General features: G+C 39.7%; 1 protein-coding gene across 1 annotated transcript; it reads right to left on the bottom strand.

The window, feature by feature from the left end:
* Window positions 1-4044: 4044 nt before the first annotated feature.
* ube2g1a (ubiquitin-conjugating enzyme E2G 1a) lies at window positions 4045-16315 on the bottom strand. The gene is made up of 6 exons (XM_080435701.1): window positions 16155-16315; window positions 9790-9892; window positions 9566-9663; window positions 8027-8205; window positions 6707-6825; window positions 4045-5704 (listed from the first exon to the last, which is right to left on the bottom strand). Exons 1-5 carry the CDS (start codon window positions 16198-16200, stop codon window positions 6739-6741), a joined length of 513 nt encoding a protein of 170 aa, XP_080291827.1. The 5' UTR covers window positions 16201-16315; the 3' UTR covers window positions 4045-5704; window positions 6707-6738.
* Between the last annotated feature and the right edge of the window lie 2705 nt (window positions 16316-19020).

Below are 19020 nucleotides of genomic sequence, written 5' to 3' on the forward strand. Positions count from 1 at the left end.
GCGACCGCCTCTCCTGCCTCTACAGTGGGTACGCTGTCGGTCGGCGCTCGGCGCTCGTAAAGACAGTGATGTCACTGAAATGCCTGTCTGCTGTCTACCCTCTGCTGTGTTAGCATTATGGGTAACTCGTTAAAGTGGCAAATTAAATGTGAAACACATCAACTATTAAGAAAACAAGAAGATATGTTGACAAAGACACTCCATACATTTGGAAACATATTTTTATTTAAATCAATATCGTCTCCAGTTAATGTACGAATATTTCAAAAGTAGGCTAATTCTCATATCCTCTCATAGGGATTGCATTGGCAGCTGCAGTTCATCGTTCTAACGGACCTCGAGTAGCGGCGCTGTCTCAAAAGTGGGCGTGAAATTTGTAGTCCCCGTGTGTCTCTATTGGCACCAAAACCATCTGGGCACTAGGGATAACTGGGCACCAAAACCATCTGGGCACTAAATGTGGGCACTAGGGATAACTGGGCACCAAAACCATCTGGGCATGTGGGCACCTAGTGCCCACATGCCCACATGTCCCATAGTGCCCACATGTCCCTAGTGCCGAGATGCCCAGCCCAGGTGCCCAGACGTCCAGCCCAGGTGCCCAGTCGTCCCAAAAAAAATGGTGCCCACATGACCCTAGTGCCCACCTGACTTGTATTCTTAGAACCAAGCCCAATATTTACAAGCGACTTTACAGAAAAGCAAGCCCAACATCGCTTATAATAAGCGAACATCGCTTATAATAAGCGGACATGGCAACCCTGTCCGTTGTCCATGTACACTAGAGTAGACGGCCTGAACATTGTGCCCCCTAGGCTCTGCATTTGCAGGTACCAAGTAAAGTGTATTATTTTGTAAAAAAAAAAGAAAAGAAAAAAAGAAAGAAAAAACGCTTATTAAAAACAAAATCATATACATAATGCAGAAGAGTGTTGGCACTTGCCACTTGACTGGGCACTTTTCTTTACGGAAAACTGGGCACTTCCCATATCCCATTTCCCAGTGCAGTGCCCACTTCATTTTTGTGTTTGCAGTTTACCTGGATCCACTTTACATAATAGAACTAGCCCTGGTCCAGAGGGCTAGATTAGAACATGCTTAAACATTCGTCAATTAGGCCTGATATTTCTACAATTGCTATAATTTTTTTGGGGCATAAACAAAGAAGTTGAAGAATCAATTTAAAGGGTAAGACCACTTTGCTAGAGGTTTGGGTTGTGTAGTTACCTTGCCATGATGTAACTCCAAAGGTGGGCAAGAAATCAAAAATAATTGCTCCATTGATTAGAAATTGATAATTCAAAAATATGCTCCTCATTGACTTACATTGTATGGTAAAACAGCTCTCAAAGTCACTCTTTTAGCACATAAATGAACACAAACAAAGCTGATTCAGACAATATAGAGCATCACCAAACCCAGTACTGTTTGTTTTTTTAATAAAAATGTCAACTTCCTGTTGATTTTACTATTTGAAGATCTGGATCCGGATCCGCGGATCCAGTCCAGGTTTTCTACTTATTAAAAATGGCAAAATCAACAGGAAGTTGACATTTTTATAAAAAAAAAAAAAAACAGTACTGGGTTTGGTGATGTTCTATATTGTCTGAATCAACTTTGTTTGCGTTCGTTTACGTGCTAAAATAGTGACTTTGAGAGCTGTTTTACCATACAATGTAAGTCAATGGGGAGCATATTTTGAATTATCAATTTCTAATCAATGGAGCAATTATTTTTGCTTTCTCTTCCACCTTTGGAGTTACATCATGGCAAGGTAACTACACAACCCAAACCTCTACCAAAGTGGTCTTGCCCTTTAAGTCTGATAATAATGATGTACTGTGCATGTTCACATGCATGTATACTTTACATTACTTAAGACCATTTTTCAAATATTTAATTATTTAACATTTTGGACAAAATAGCCAATTTTACATCGAGGTGCCCAGATGTCCCTAGTGCCCACCCTTTTCCCTCCTCATGCATCCTTCTCCCATTTTCACCGTTTGCATGCCTGATCTAGGCCTGTGCCTGACACAGAAACATGGCTCCTATAACAGCCTCCTATGGAAAAGATCCCAAAACAGAATATGGATTTATTATCTTTATTAGACTATGACAAGCCTATACAGTAGGTGATGCTCTGCAAACCACCTGGTAATGCTGCTCATATAAGCCTAGCCTAGTACTGTGCTACTCATGTTCAAATGATGTGAAGGTAAATCTCTTCAGAGCATACTGTACTCGCCTGTATACTGCCCCCCTGTGGGTTAAGTTCAGGAAGGCAAGCATTTTCAGGTTGTTTATGATTGCATGCATATAATTTATAAATATACTGTATATATCCTATTAATTGCCTAGAGCAGGGGTCTTCAACGTTTTTCAGGCCAAGGATACCTTGGCTGAGAGAGAGATGAAGCAGGGACCCCCACTAGTACTACATATTGTATAAAATTGTGTTGCAGAATAAACTTTTTCATCATAGGTTTCATAGATAGCTTCATAGACTTGTTTGACAGCACTATGTTGGATTCGTGTTAACATGTATTTTCAGACATTTAACCACTTAAACCGTAAATACTTAGTAAACTTGACCTTTCACTCTTAGTCTGCTCTTTTTTCCCTCTACACCAAACCTCTTTGCTGTAAATAGCCAATAGATCTCTGCTGTTTTTTTTTTTTTACAGCAGTGTCTAACATTTGAAATTGCATTGTAGGCCTAAACACCTTTCATGCCCTTTTGAGATGAACAAATGTATTTGTTGACTGAATGAGTCTCAGAATACTATTATCATGCTGCCGTCAAACTCTAGCCTCGTGTTACAAGATATCGATGGTCTACTTTTTGGAAACACTGGGTGTCTCTTGTAATATCTGATGTTTTTATGGTATAGGGGTGTTCTTTCTGTAATGTATAGTGTTTTTATGTTTGTTTTTAATGGACCCCTGAGTCTACACAAATAAAGTTGATTGATTGTGCCTGGCCCTGGGAGTCAAATTATTACAATTTAGGCCTGAATCCTTGTCAACCAACCTGGATGAGCTGATGCCACATAATACTGTAGCATTATGCCATTAAGTGTGTTCACCATGAAATGTGCAATAATAATCTATAATATAAAGTTGAAGTTGTCTGTCTGTGGATGTTTATGCCCATTATGGACATACCTGACATCACAGTACTGAAATTATAGCTGAATGGCATCACAGACTGGTCTCAACCATGCGATAACCAGGGCAACCTGCTGGGTACCAATAGACAGACACAGTGTTGATGCCATAGAGCTGACATCACGGTATTGACAGACTGGACTCTTAAGTACTCTGAATACGTCTAATGATCTACAGTGGACGCTTTCTTGACACGTTGTCAGCTTGCCACACATTGCCGATGTCAGTTGAATGGAGCAACACAATTCTTTTTTTATTGAGTCAGATGTTAAATGCACCTTTGGCTCACTGACAGTGATACTCTTCCTGTCTCCCCTGCAGTTTCTGGATTAGATACATTGTGGGATGTTATGGTCAGGTTGGTGGCATCTACCTGTACCACAGTGTATTTTTTTCTTCCCCAGAAGCAAGCTCATAGTTAAACATGTGGACACTCTCCCCGTATCCTGGATTACAGACCATCAGCCCATGACCCGTGTTAGAGATGGTGGCAGGAAACCAAACAACCAATCCTGCAAAAGATCTTAAATGATGCATAAATACATCAGTGAGGGAAAGGTGGAAGACTGCAACACCCTAGTGGTGAGCTGTATTATGTATTACAAATCAACAGTGGGATGTGGAGGATTCAGTGTCCTTTTAAATCAGACCTGTGAAATGTAATCACAGGGAAACAAAGATTACACAGATCTGAAACTACACTATTGGATTGTTGTTTTTGATTCCATGATCAGTTAAGATATTTGGGTGTTTATACTGTCTATGACTGTAAAATGCTATAGTATAGCTAATTTCTTTGAATTATTCTTGCTCATTGCGTTTCAGTCATCAATTCCTGTATCATCCAAAGTACCGGTCAATGAAATGCACAAGACATATTGAAAAAGTCATATTTTAGAAGAGCTCACTACAGGTGACAATTTCATAACATGAAAAATATACATCAGTATTTTGTCTTTGTACATTAGGCAAAAACTGCAATAGTCCAGAGAAAATAAACCAAAAAAATGAAAAGAAAGAAAATGAGGATCAGAAGAGAAAGGGAGGAAAAAGAACATGGGCATACATACTGTGTACACAAACACTCTTAGCATTCGCAAACCAAATCCACCAAACATTCAGAAAAAAAGTAAACTAAGGTTAAAGCATGCATAACAATTCCTACCTAGGGAAACACATAAGGTAAGGATGCACAATGTCATGATTTTGGTCAATATTCCATCACTTCCATGGGCGAGCAGACGCAGATATCGTGCCAATAACTCCAGTCTTTCACCAGTGGCATTTATCTAGTATATACTATGACTGTAATGCTTAGTCTAGATGTCTACAAAATCATTTTGTTCAGTACCAGTTCTTATTTATTATTCTTATCCGTCTGTTAAGTGACTGTCCGCATTCACTGAAGAGATGCAGATTACAGACACTTTCTCCAGTGTAGGCTAGGCAGCTGTTCTGTGAATGTGTCAGTGTAGTCAGCACATCGGGAAAAGTTGTACATCCCAATTTTTGCGCAATATTTGGCCAAAACCGAAATATCATGCATCCCTTAAAAAGGAAAAATAGATGATGCTAAAATAGAACATTGGAGAAACCAAACTTTTATCACAATAAAAATGAAATTAAGACATGTACACTTCACACAAGGGGGAGTTATTGCTACACCAAAATGTTACCAATATTCTAATTATACATCATCCTCATGAACTGGACTGTTAAATAAATCACACACAATTTTCAAGGTGTTAAACAATTTCTCCAACTTTTCCGATATTTGTTTCTTTACTCTTGTTAAATGCAGGGTGGAGTTGCCAAGCATTTTTCAGGAGGCACTTTTGAAAAAAAAAAACTTTCAAGCATGCATGAGCAATGATGGGCATGTTCCCTTTCCAAAAGGCAACTGATCAGGGTGGTAAGACCCATATTGAAGAAACATCCATGTACCCATATCCAATGTTGATTGCTGAGACTGTGAGAGAACTCATAACGGAGACATGCTTTGTGTATTCCGATATACGTACAAGCGTTCCACCAACTACCTTTCCCCATTAATGTCATTCACAACTTCCTTGAACCAATCCCGCTCTGTAGAAGTGAGACAGTTTCAGATAATTCCCTGCCTTCCTGTTAAAACAATCTAAACAGAACTAATGCACACTAGAGATGATAATGGGGAAAATGTACTAAAACCTCTCAAAACATTACCTAAACAAGCGCTACTCATTTGGTCTAAGTGTGTTGCTGGATGGAAAGTGAGTTTATATATTATCCGGTTCTGTCTGTGCTATATACAGATCTTTACAATATTTTCCTGAATGTTGAAGCAGTTCATAGACTTCCAAAAACGTTTTACCATCTTTTGTTGTTATTGAGTTGGCACTTGCTTGGCGAGTTTCTGTCAGCCTTTGCAGTCACTGTTATGTTCTATTGCAGTCTATTGTAGCCAACCTGTTCCTATCCAAGTCAGGGGAAGGCCTGTCAAAAGAGTGGAAGAGTGCAGCAAACAGTGCCATGTTGATTTTCAATTGAAGACCTGTTGACAAAAAAAAATTATTAACATTTCTATGAAAAGTAGTGGGCCAAATACAATATCTTGTTACAACCAATTATAACACGGTCAACTTGCAATAACTCATAGTTGCAATAGGTTGCTAAACGCGGCCAGCCGTAGCTGGGCGTAGAGGCTGTCTGAGAATCGGAAGTTCGCCATTTCACCCAGAGTCCACCCAGTAGTGTCAAAAGTGACCCCGAGCAAGACACTTTATCCTTAACAGTTCTCCCCGTGCATTAAACATGCCCAATTACAGGATAAATAAAAAGGTATTATTTATTTTTTATAAAAGTGTACAAAAAAAGTGTACTCAAAGCCATGTTCTATTGTATCACAGCTTTGGGCTTTTAAGGCACTGAGCTTGGCATTGTGTCAACAACACCAAAACTACATAATTACAATGTACTATGGCCTCTCGTGAACCCATTTAGACCTGATGCAACATGTGTGAGTATATAGGGGGCTGTACAGGATACTTGTTAGCTAGCAAAGTTAAAGCTCTCTATGCCAATAGTATTCACTGCTGCTATAGTGTGTTTGTTCAGTAACAGGGTCTCTCCATCTCTCCAGCTATTTAGTAAACATAAAATACATTTTCAGGTCTTTTTTATCCAATCAGGAGAGAGAACCCCCCAAAGATCAGTTATCAACTTTAATTTTGTAGTGTTCTAATTCCAATTTTGTCTGCTCATTTTAAATAAAAAAAAAAAATCATCACTTCCAATTTCACTTCATCCTGTATCCTATGAGTGATCAAATTGGTATCCTGACCCGAAAATGTATTTTGTAAGCGACCCCTGAAAAAACTATCAAAACTATATTGCTATCGGAATATTTCGTTATTTAACACTTCTTTAAACAAAACAAATACCACTGTTACACCCCCCTTAAATAAGTCACAATGTAAACTATTTATTCTTTAACATTTCCGTTCTGAAACCAAAGACTGGGTTAAAAAGTCAACACAAGTCCATAAACACATACCCTGAAAACGTGAAGCTAGAACTTGCTAAATATCACTCAAAAGCAGTCTCTTGGCTCTTCCGTACACAACGGGCAACTTTCCTCTTGAATTCTCCTTGTCTGTCCTCTCTCCACTCTTTCTGCAGAGGGAAATTTGAGAAATAAGACATGGTTGTGAGTGTGATATGAAAGATGGATAATGGATACATCAGGTCTACAGTACAGCAGGTCTAGCCGTTTCAGCAGGTCTAGCCGTTTTGTGTAAATGATTTGTGCTAGAATTTAACTGTGTTGCTGTGTTACCCTTGTAGTTTGGCTGAATTTCAATACACACAATTTACAAGAAATGAGAAAAGGTGAGTGAGGGATATGGGATATGTCTTGGCTATTCCAAAGTTTAGGTTAAAACTCCAAAATGTTCATTTTTCAGGAAATGAAAAAACTATATATATTTTATACAAAGCAATACTGCCTGACGTAAAGGGTGTTCAATAGGAAAAAAAGCTGAACATTTGAGTTGGCTGGTTCCTGATCAATATCGGTGAAAAGATATCGGAATTATTTTGATTGATATCGATATTGCATTTTTTATGAAATATCGCCCGATATCGATGCATCTCTAGTAATAAGCCTACTTCTAAAAACACCCATAAATAAAAAAGGCTGTTTTAACTCTTTCAGTGCCAAGAGTATTTTCATAAAGTACTCCCCCAGTGCCAGCAATTTGCGTTTTATTTTATTTTGTAATTTTGTAATTTTTCATTCAAATAAATGATCTGATTGGGGTTTTAAACCCATAATACAGTTCTACCAGTAGAGAGCAACAAATCGACACATTGATGACCTCGCTGGCTCACTCGCCCCCCTCCCAAACAGGCTCACGTCACATCCGGTCATAACCGGATGTTGACATTTTTGACAATCGTTGATCGGGCTAAATTACGATGTGATACACGACTACGATGACTGATCGTCACCCAGACCAAAGAGAGTAGACGTGGACGTGGGCCAAAAATGATCGCGGGAAAAAAAATTGAACCGGAAACGGAATCTGCGTCATGAAACCGGAACCCAATGAGTCTGAAGGAGTCAGGAAGCGAAAGTGATCATGAAAAATAAACAGTATAGCGCGACCACAGTCAAAAGTAAAAACTCGGGATTTCTCGTGCTGGCACGGAGGGTACTCGGGAAAAACTCGGGATATCTCAGGGCGTGGCACTGAGAGAGTTAATGTCCAAGGACTATATCCAATAAATAGGCACAGTAGGATCCTTGTGGTTTTAAATTAAGAAACGTATGCATTTCATTTGAGTAAACATCTGCCTTTAAGAATACACTTACTGCAGCATCCACGTTTGCTGGTGAGTCCCCATTTGGGTCTGCAAGCATAGAGATAACACTAATCATAATGGTTTCCACTGTGTGGATGGGCAGCCAGCGTTCCTCTGGTTTCTCATAGCCATACTTATCCTCCCCTGGCTCGTGCAAAATAGAAATACATACATCTCCATTCTTGTCAACTGTAAAAGAAAATATGAAAATAGATGGATTATTTATTTTTTAATCATGAAGTAGGATATGGTCTTGGGAAATAAATCTTCTGTCATAGTATATATTTAGACAATTTTTATATTTAAATTATCCAGTACATTGCCACTCAAAATGTGAGGGCAAAAAGGTAAGTGTGCAACCTTGCGTTGTGGATTGTGAGCCAATGAGCCAAATGTGAGCCAAATCGGTATCTACGTGAATACTGTATATCTAAGGTCTATCCACTTGCCAATGAGGCGATATCGTTGGAACCATTAGAATTTACCAATCAACTATCAACAGTGAAAGTCAAAACTAATTACAAATTCCTTGCTCAATATTGGCCATGTTGCTGGAACTTGTTTAAAGATAAACAGAATTTAACCCATTAAGACCGGAGTCCGATTCTACAAAAATGCCTTCTAAATTCTATAACAGTTTTCTGAAAAACTCATGTTGCTATCTATCAGTGGTGCTCAAAACCTTTTCATTTCAAGGAACCCCAAAATGATATGTATTTGGCCGTGGACCTCCATCTAAAAATGTTGTTCCACGGACCCCAAAAGCAAAGATTTTAGTAAAAAAGTCACTTTAAAAAAGTATATATATATATATATATATTCAAAGATTTGACCAAATGTTCATGATTTTCCAAAAATAGCAGATCTAAAAGCCCATGCGAGCTTGTATATCTGCTATTTTTTAATAGCCAACCAATGTGCTATATATATATATATAGCTAAAATGACATTGATGCTTTAACTGTTTTAATGGGTTAAATAAATAAAAATTGAGTTGAGGCTGTTTTGAAGGTTTGTTGGGTTGCGATAAAACAATCTTGACATTCACAATTTTGTCAATTTGTAATTGCACAAATTAATCCCCCAATTTAGTCATTATGCCAAGTACCCTTGAACAGTGAACTTCACTACAATATTGTCCCCGTTGCTGCTAACCCCCACTGTTGGTCTTGGGGAGGGTGTAGATAGACGTCTCATAAGCCACATCTTTTCACCTGATAGAGACGAGTTTCACCCTGAGGGTGTGACATAACATGTGCATAGGTACACTACACGCTATCCAACCCAGTTGACCTCCCTGTTGAATAGGCATGTAAGGCACACCGGCATATAAGGCTAATAAGCTTAAAGTATGACAATGATCACTGGATTCCAGTCCAGAAGGTCGAAATAGAATGCTAAACCCAAACATGATATACAATAGTAACTACATTATAAATATGTAATAACTTGGTCTAAGTAATAGAAAACTATGTTCTTCCCCATATTCTATACAGGACCTGCAACAAACGAAAATAAACTTAATTTAGCGTACTATACTTGTACATACCATTGGGGTGCCATATATCTGTGATAAATTTCATTTTAGGTGGCCTGAGAGGGTAGTCTTTGGGAAATGTCAGATGTGCTTTAAACACACCACCTTCACTGTGAATGAAAAAAAGCAAAGGGTCAAATTCAAGCAGCAGATGAGATGCAATTTAGATGTAAAAAATTGATAACTCAAACCAAAGAAGTTTCCACTTGGAGAAAATAAAAACATTGCAGACTTACTACAGTGTGTCTGGGGGGCCAATGATTAAAACTTCCCATCTGTACAGGTCATTATCATCTATCAAGCCTGCTGAGAATCCCTCCACAGGGTTCTTGTTCAGCTCTGCAGAGAAAAAGGTTTTACTCAAGGGAATTTTTATATGCCTCATATACTGTGTCAACTGATATCCAGTTATAAGTGATCTGCTTGTAAGTGTATTATCATGTGCTATTGGATTAGGCTATCCATTGTCCCTTTTATGAAGAGTCAAATACAGAAAAGAAAGGCAGCAAGTGTGCCCCTTGAAAGAGCACCAGTGAGTGATGCAATTTGTATAGGATGCTATGCCATCTAGAGGAGAAAATGGTTCAACAGAGTGGCAAAAGGCTTAACACAGTGCTAGGTTGAGTAATTTAAAGAGAAGAAGCAAGTTGTAAAATGTGTGCAGGAGGAGTGACAGTGAATGAGGGTGACTTGGTACACATTGAAAAGAATAGGACAGCATGGATTCACAAATAAATTAATCAAATTGCACCACAGTTGTAGATATTTGAAAATGTTTCTATATTGTTGCTTCGGTGTATTGCACCAATCTTACAGAGAAGAATTCCTATAACATCCAACAAAGTATCCAATGCAATGTTGCATTTTTAAACAGAACATGCAATAAACATACTTATAATTCTCATCCTTCTGACAATTCTTGAATGCATAGAGCTGTAGTTCCAAGCAACCAGTGGACAATGCAATACACAAACTGTTAGTAGTTTTGTTGTACAAGCATAGAGAAATAAATCCATTATCATTTAGTCACATCACAACATGTCAGTAATATGCCCTGTAGACAGCTGAATTAGTTGGCTGAGAGACAGACATCTTCCATTATGCACCTATTCCTCTATAGTTGAAACATCGACCAGGATTTCCTTGCTAGATTCTGTGAGGATAATCGAAGAGTTCATCCTGAAACAGTACTTTACTTGCTACACTTTGCCTCGCATTTATTACATATTGAAACTAGGGCCGGGACTTTATCGCGTTAATTTCAATCAATTAATTACAGAAAAATTATTGCGTTAAAAAAATTTACGCATTTTAATCGCACCGCGGAACGTTTCTCACTGGACAAGTTTCAGACGGACCGATCACACCAGCGCACCAACCCTTTTCACTGTTCTCAGGTCAAATATTGATATGCGATTAATTGTGATTAATTAATTACAAAGCCTCTAATTAATTCGATAATTTTTTTTAATCGAGTCCCAGCCCTAATTGAAACATGTTGCCAAAATGTCAAATGTGATGTTTTCGTTTTTGTATCCAGTGATGTGGAGTTTTCCTTTTTGTATCCAGTAGCATGTGTCGTTTAGCACATACAGTACTTACATGTGTCCAACTGTCCATGTAATGCATGCATGTGTAGTGGAACTATTCCATTGCATCATACAGCAATTTGCATCAGCACCATTCATGTGACAAATTATCTACACAAATTAGATAAGGTTTAATGTTAATAGGTTATGACTACCACGGTTTCGTATTCAACAATTAATGGCGGCATGCATAATTGAATTATCTTCTCCAATTAAAAGAAGCCCTTGAGGCTCTCGGAGCCTCAAGGCTCCGGGATCATCACAGCCTTCATCCTGTCGTCTCCCTTTCATAGGATCTCTCTCATTTCCTATTGCAACTCAATAAACATGAATATTGGGCAACCTATATGTGTGTATACATAAATCAGCTGTGAAATGCCAAAGTTTAAGGTCATTATCTTATATCAAACAGGAATATTAAGTGGAATGGCTTGAGACACACTTTCAAACTAAGACTCATCCTTGAATGAATACTAATTGGGAAGTTATGTAGAACAAAATGTTAATAAAAAATGTTCTTCTTTACCTCTGACCACCCAATACAGGGTGTTCCACAAACGCCTGCCGGGTAAATAAAAAAAAATAATTGCTTGCAGTAAAATGTGACCTGTATCTGGATAATGAGCAATCCTTCCCAACTTGCCCTTGCTTTTACACTCGGCTGACGTAGACTGATAGCACTGATCTGATCACATTTCTGAATGCAATGTGTGATCAGAGTTCGATAGAAGCTGCCAATTGATTCTTCCCCACACACATTTCTGTTGTCACTGCTGTTGTATCCTACTGACTCACCTACCAGTGAGGAGTCCCCACCGGGAGGACGTAGAACCTTCGTCCTACTCCTCCTGCCCAACACTCCCTGCTGACAGGTGGCGCCCCAGCCCGTAGAAGTACGTGCAGTGACTATTATCACCTTCCCTGCCTGGCTTCCCTCCCCCGAACACAGGCCAATTGTGCTTGACAAAGCCTGATGCACCACGGTGGTTTCGAACCCACAACCTCCGCAGTGGTAACCTGACTCCGCCAAATGGAATAAACTTGCTACACACATTTTGTTTCACAGCCTAGTACTTCCATCTGAGACTCCGTTAGCAGAATCGATGCAAGACAGCGTTTCATTTTTTCAAGCTACTTGGCAGGTGATTGGATGATCCCGCCCCTAGCAGCCGCTGATTGGTTCGTACACGCAGCGACCGGGCAGCTCTACTCCCTGAGCGATTCCAGATGCAAACTCAATACCGCCTCCATCTGGCAGAGTCAGGTTACCGCAGTGGTGGGCAGGCACTTTACCACTGCGCAACCCGAGCACAGATTTAAGACCATAAGGGTTGAAAACAATACAAACATGCCATAGATTGAATGACTGTGAGCGCAGACCAAGCCCACCTCGTAAAATGGCCCAGTTTCCTTACATTCCCCCCACTTCCTTGTCCAGTCCAAGGTATATAAAAAAGGTACCGACACCTACGTAATTTTCGTCGGCTGGGAGCCAAACTGGAGCCTTGGAATACAATACATTGGAGTCTATGAGAGCCATGGTGGACCAAACACTATTTCTGAACGACCGTGACCTTTGTGAAATTATACTCTGCCCAGGAAAATAAAATCACACATTGTTTTCTGCAGTGTTACTTTTCGATGTGTACACTGTTTAACTATTTGACTGCCATGCACGAGTAAATTCGTCCGATGGTACTTGGTCCACAGTGCCAAGACGAGTTAGACGAGTTTGGGGTTTTCAGTGGTTTTCCAGCAGATGGCGCGGTCATCTACTCTATGAATGATGCTTTCATTGCCTGATGATGACAGACCCGGAGATGACGTCATTAATTCATTAATATGTATTTGTCCCTAACTCGCATCTGAAAATGTTTTGTGCCAGGGAGCCCCGTACCAGATTTGTGTTTGTTAGAATGTTTCAAAAATCATTTTATTTCAAGATTCTTTTTAAATAGCAGATCTACAAGCTCACAATGTATCACATCGCGGTGCGTTGTGAGCTTGTAGATTGGCTATTTTCAATACTATATAGTGCTCTAGTTGCTTCTTTTGGGCTTGTTTTCCTAGGCCTGGTTGCTTATTTCTCTCACAAAATCTGGCAACACTGCCAGAAACGATACATGCCACTGTTTAGATGCCTCAATAAAATTATACAGTGTGCACATCAAAAAGCTATTAATTGGAAAACAACCTGTGATATGTCTTCTTTTATATTCCTGCACCGATTAACTGACAAAAGACGCAGTCGTTCAGAAATAGTGTGTTCACAAGCTGGTCCAGCCGGATGCTATAGACTTCAATGTATTTCACAGAATTTCCAGTTCCAGTTTCGGCTCCCATGCGCGTCTGCCCGGCCTGTAGGCTGACTGACTGTACCTTATTAATTATAGCCTTGGTCCAGTCCATCCCCCAACCCCCCAAGGTATACCCACTGCAAAGAAAATAGACTACACTACTGGAGGTAGGAGAGGGTAGGAAGGGGGGAGTAGGGAGGGGGGATAGGAGGTATGAGATGGGGGGGGGGGGGGTATGAGGTGGTGGGGGGGAGGCAGAAGACATGACTTTTGAGGTAACATTAACGTCACCTGTATAAATGTGTTAACTGGACCCTTTTCTTGTGTATCTATCATGTGGATTTAACTGTACCTAGGATTTTCCCTGTGAAAGTTACCGCCCTATGTGAGCCTGGCCATGGACTTTACTTCTACCATGTACATTTTAACTGTGAGCATGTTTTTCTTTACTGTTTGACCCCCCCCCCCCCCCCCCCCCCGCCCCCCTCTGCGAACAACAAAAACGATGGAGCTTGCGCTAAAACGAATTTCACCCACTTCTTTACACTGTAAACCTGTGAAAATTTGGTTTTCACAGGTTCACAAGTCGAGTTTCCTGGCAGATGAGGATGGTACTCTTACTGCTAACGTGTTTTCAGAGGAACTGTTTGTGTATTTAAGTAATGTGAGAGAGAAATCGAGAAATCGATGGTGTCAGCGCAGCTGACACCATCAAAGAAACAGCCAGAGGGACAGTGAGTGTGATCTTGATAACGTTAGCCAAGTAGCTTGCCAACAAAGGTGAGTCACTTGGCTAGTAATAAGCTACATATTAGTTGGCTTAACAACTAAGTCCAGTTTACCTTTAGCAGAGGAGTCAGGACATCATATGTCAAACTAACTGGATGGCAGTTAAGACCTGCCAGGTCATTTAACTGACTACCAACCATCAGGTGTATATAAACAGGCTAGGTTAGCTGATACCTCTGGGACATCTGACAGCGGTTCAGTGTGCACTGCATATCTCTCTCTCTCTCTCTCTCTCTCTCTCTGAACTTAAGTACACCTTTGAGGTATTTTTGGGCGGTGAAACCGCCCCTATATGTGAGGTTTGGATATTTGCACACCAAATCCTGCGCTGTGATTGGCCACCAGTGTACCCCCCTAACCCTCCACCGTGATTGGCCAATCACAGTCTATTCAGGACTGTGATTGGCTAGGGAAACATGACACATGTGCATAGCCCTATAAATAGGACTATGCACTTAAAAAAAAACACATTGTGGGTGGAAAGGGTATTAAAAAAAACACATTATTCTTTTAAGTGAGCTTCCATCGGAATATGACTTTCATAAAGAGTGTTTCAATAAATGTATTTATTTTTTGTACATGATTAGTTGACTCCATTCAGTATTGTGATTAGCTAGCAAGACACCGCCCACTTCACACTGGGTGTGATTTTTATTTACTTTACTGGAGTATTTCCAAATTTCAGTACTTTCACCTCTATTCCACTACAACTCAGAGGCAAATATTGTACTTTTTACTCCACCACAATTATTAGAAAACTTTAGTTACTAGTTACTTTGTAGGTTTTGATTATTATTAGAAAACATACATTAAACACTTCAGCCCTATATATACTTCGGCCATTGAAAAAAAAAGCTGATCTACAAGCTCACAACGCGGAGATCTGCTATTTTCAAAAGATGCTTATAGGAAAACTTGTGAAATGGGGCATTCTGCATAATGAGTATTGGCACTTTAAGTACATTTTGATGCCAATTATTTTGTACTTTTACTCAAGTAGAATTTTAATACCGAACTTGAAACTATTTCTACAATAGGGTATTGATTGATACTTTTACTTAAGTAACAAATGTGAGCACATGCTGCACATCATCCACCACTGTCTTCTACAACAACAGCATATCGGTCTAAGTTGTGTATGCCAATAAGACGACCTGTCAGTAGAATTCATTTACAATTACAATCACTTTACAACACTGTAATGTTATGAAACGTTGCTAATGTAGGACCTTCTAGTTCACAGAAATAGTTTAGCGCCAGGCAGCGGCATCACTCGATTCAAAGCTAACGTTAGCATCACCCCATAGCTCCAATCGGAACCTCTCCCTCCGCAGTATAGCTCCGAGATGAGGTTCCACTGCGTAGGGTGCCGGCAGAGTGCGACACCGGCGAACGGTGGCCAATATGGTTAATTCTTACCTTTTTCCGCACATCGTATCCAAAAAGTAAAAGTCGTCTCCTCTTCTCTCAGATATTTTACATTTTAGCGGCGAAGAAAATGTAAGCGACGGGTTGAAATAAGCATTTAAATCGCTTATTTAGTCAGCCTGTGGCCAGTCAACCCCCGTTCGCATGCGCAGTAGTGCTCCTGTTAAGGTTGCATTGGGAAAACATAGGCACATGCTGACTAAAAAGGTGATTTAAACGCTTGTTTCAACCCGTCAGTTCGATTTCCTTGACCACTAAAATGTAAAACATTTGAGAGCAGGTGGGACGTTTACTTTTTGGATACGATGTGCGGAAAAGGGTAAGAATCAACAATATTGGCCCGTGTCGCACACTGTACCGTACCCTACGCAGTGGAACCTCATCTCTGAGCTACATAGCGGAGGGAGAGGTTCCGAATGGGGCTAGCATCACGCTAGCTGGTTGGTTAGCTGGCTATCGTTAGCCGATATCCATTTGTCAATAACGTTTTTATATTACCTGCCAGCTGTCTTCTTAGTAACAATACGGACTGGGGCTCCGTCATGTTTCAGCGAATTGTACTACAGATATGTTCTATGTCAATATTTCGACGCGACAGCGTTAACTTAGCGTTCAATAAACAGTCTCGTCTCTTCAGTTTGTGTTTAGCAAGCTCGTCATCCTTCTTCTACATGTTGTGAATTTCACGTCACCTCTAAGTATGTAGTGTGTAGCGCCCTCTACTGTGCCGATGTACAGTTTGCAAATGCGTGCCGTGGAAATGCACCGAGACATATAAACACGATACTATACAAGAAAATAATCAATACTAGGAGCAGTAAAAGTATATCTACAGAACAACAGTGGTAGTCATTTCTTTTTCCAAGCTAGAAGACTTGTATAGGTCCAGTTGCAAATTGCAGACAGGTGCTCTTTAATGGCGGCTTGAGGGAGGGTACAGGGTAGGGAGTCACACTTTTTGATGGCTGGTGGTGGTAGGGATAATATTTAGTAGAATCAATGTATCCACATGTTTGTGCCTAATCTGGGGGGAATGAGTCAATGAGATCAGTGGAGCTGCCTCTGGTATTGTGCCTGTGGGCGTTTCTCACTCTTTTTACATGAGTAGTTTGACAGGTATGGGCACTGCACTGGAGTAAACCAGACCCATTGCAAGTTGCTGTAGGGAGAGTGGGGTCAAAAGTAACACTTTTTTCCTTCACAATTCACAGAATACTTGAAATATACTAGCCATCTTTTGTTTTAAGAAACATATATATGTGCCCTAATTACTAATACCATTTATAAGCTTTCACTAGTAAGGACGAGACTAAAATATTACTTTTAATGCAATAAGTCAGAGTGTTACAATTGTAACAGTGGTTGGGGGCAATTGTAACTGTAAAAATAAGTCATATTAACACACTTTATCTCAAATAAAAGCACATCACTGTAATATGTATTTTTTATTCGAATTATTTTATTTTTCAATTTTGTTTTTTTATGTATGTCTATTTTTTAATTTAAATGTATTTTTTACTTTGAAATGTAGTGACATTTAGTGAAATATGTTCATTTACTAACATAAAAGTATGTAATCCCAGACAAAAAAAATCTGCTTGCATTGAAAACACATTGTTACAATTGACCCCGGTCACTGTGTTACAATTGCCCCCGATGGGGCAACCATGATAAAATCCCATATTCTAGCTAGAAACACCTATACTAGCATAGGCTGCTGACGTTCATTTGTGACCAATAACGTAGAGATACAACAATTCATCTAAGTTTAAATCAGCTGACATCTTATCTTTAGACAGCAGAAGGAAAATACCGTACACTTGTTCTGCTGAGATGAAATGATCATTCTATCCTTCCATAGGCAGAGAGAGGACCCTACTGAGCATGTGCACAAGAAGTCTCACCCCTCTAGCTTATTTCTGATTAGAATTATTGAGTGTGTTACGTTTGCCCCCTGTTACTTTTGACCCCAGTCTGTCCTCTAGTCTACCCTCCCTGCGCCATCACACCCAAACATAATGAGCAGGGCTAGATGAGTCCTTGGTGTGAGGTCTAGTAGTAAGTAGTCTGATTCGTTTGTTTTGAGAGGTCTGTAGTTTTGATTTTAGTACCTTTGATGTGATACCGTGAGGTGCATGCATTGTCAAATGACATTGGATGAGTGCTCCAGACAGAGTTGGATTCAGCTGAAGCCATGCCTGTCATGTTATAAGCCTGACACACAGGTGGCAGTATAACACTGCAGAGATACTAGGAAGTCTATTTCAGTAATAACCAAAATAACCCCAAAACTGTCCAAATATCATTCATCATATCCTTTTTTATCCAGGAAAAAGTACTCATTGAGATTCAATTCTATTTTCCAAGAGTGACCTGGCACTATCACGTTTTGTGTTTGGACAGTTTGGGAGTTTGTGTTATCATTTCATCACTGTTACGACTATGGTCGTATTTTTGGTTATATTTTTGGGTTATGGTATGTTTCTAGTTTGGAATAGTGTGGTGTGCTAAGCATGGGTGTGAGACTGTGGATGTGTGTCTGTGTGGGTGCCCGGTGGGTGCCTGTGTGAATGCAAATCAGGTGTGCCAATCCATGGAGATGATTGGATGGGTAGCTTCCAGGGGTTCCAGCGCCTGAGTGGCTAACTTTTTTTCTTTTTTTCTTTTCTCCACAAATCTTTATTTATAATAATCATGACATAAAATACAATACAATACAAAACAAACACAAACATGGAGAACTCAAACCACAGTGACACACGCAGGGGGCATCGCCTGTCTTCCTCCTCTCCCAACTGCCACCACCACCCAACCTTTGTTTGTTCAGTTAGTTATTGGTTATTTGATAGTGTCATTTTGAGTTAAGATAAAGTTTGTTACTTTAGAGCCGTTTTTTTTATTTTATTCTTGTTTATGTTAAGGAGGTAAGTAGTTTTGGTTATTTTGTTAGGTAAGAGCGTTTCATTTCAACTTGGTTCTCTTTTGTTTTGTTTGTTTAATTGACCTCCTCAGTTATTACTCTTACCTTTGTTTGTGTGGCTACTTGGGACCTGGGGAAGGCGGGAAATTTTTCATTTTCATGTTGTGTCTCAGGCACCCCTAGACTGGGGCATAACAGTCACCTTCCTAAAATAATGGCCTAAAGTCCTTTTTTGAGGATGATGATGAGGATGATTATTATTTTGCATAAATAATCTCTTTATGATGCTGGCCACCTCTGGTAAAATGGCCAATTATTCTGTTATCTGAAAAAAATAATATGGGTCATTATTTTAGGAAGGTGACAATTTGGAAATCCCTTCACTGAAATCCCTTCTCTGAATGTTGGTGGCTTGGTGCATGAATACTGCATATGTATGATCGA

This window comes from Gymnoscopelus braueri (genome assembly GCF_963280865.1).
Source record: "Gymnoscopelus braueri genome assembly, chromosome: 8".
NCBI classification, from domain to species: domain Eukaryota; kingdom Metazoa; phylum Chordata; class Actinopteri; order Myctophiformes; family Myctophidae; genus Gymnoscopelus; species Gymnoscopelus braueri.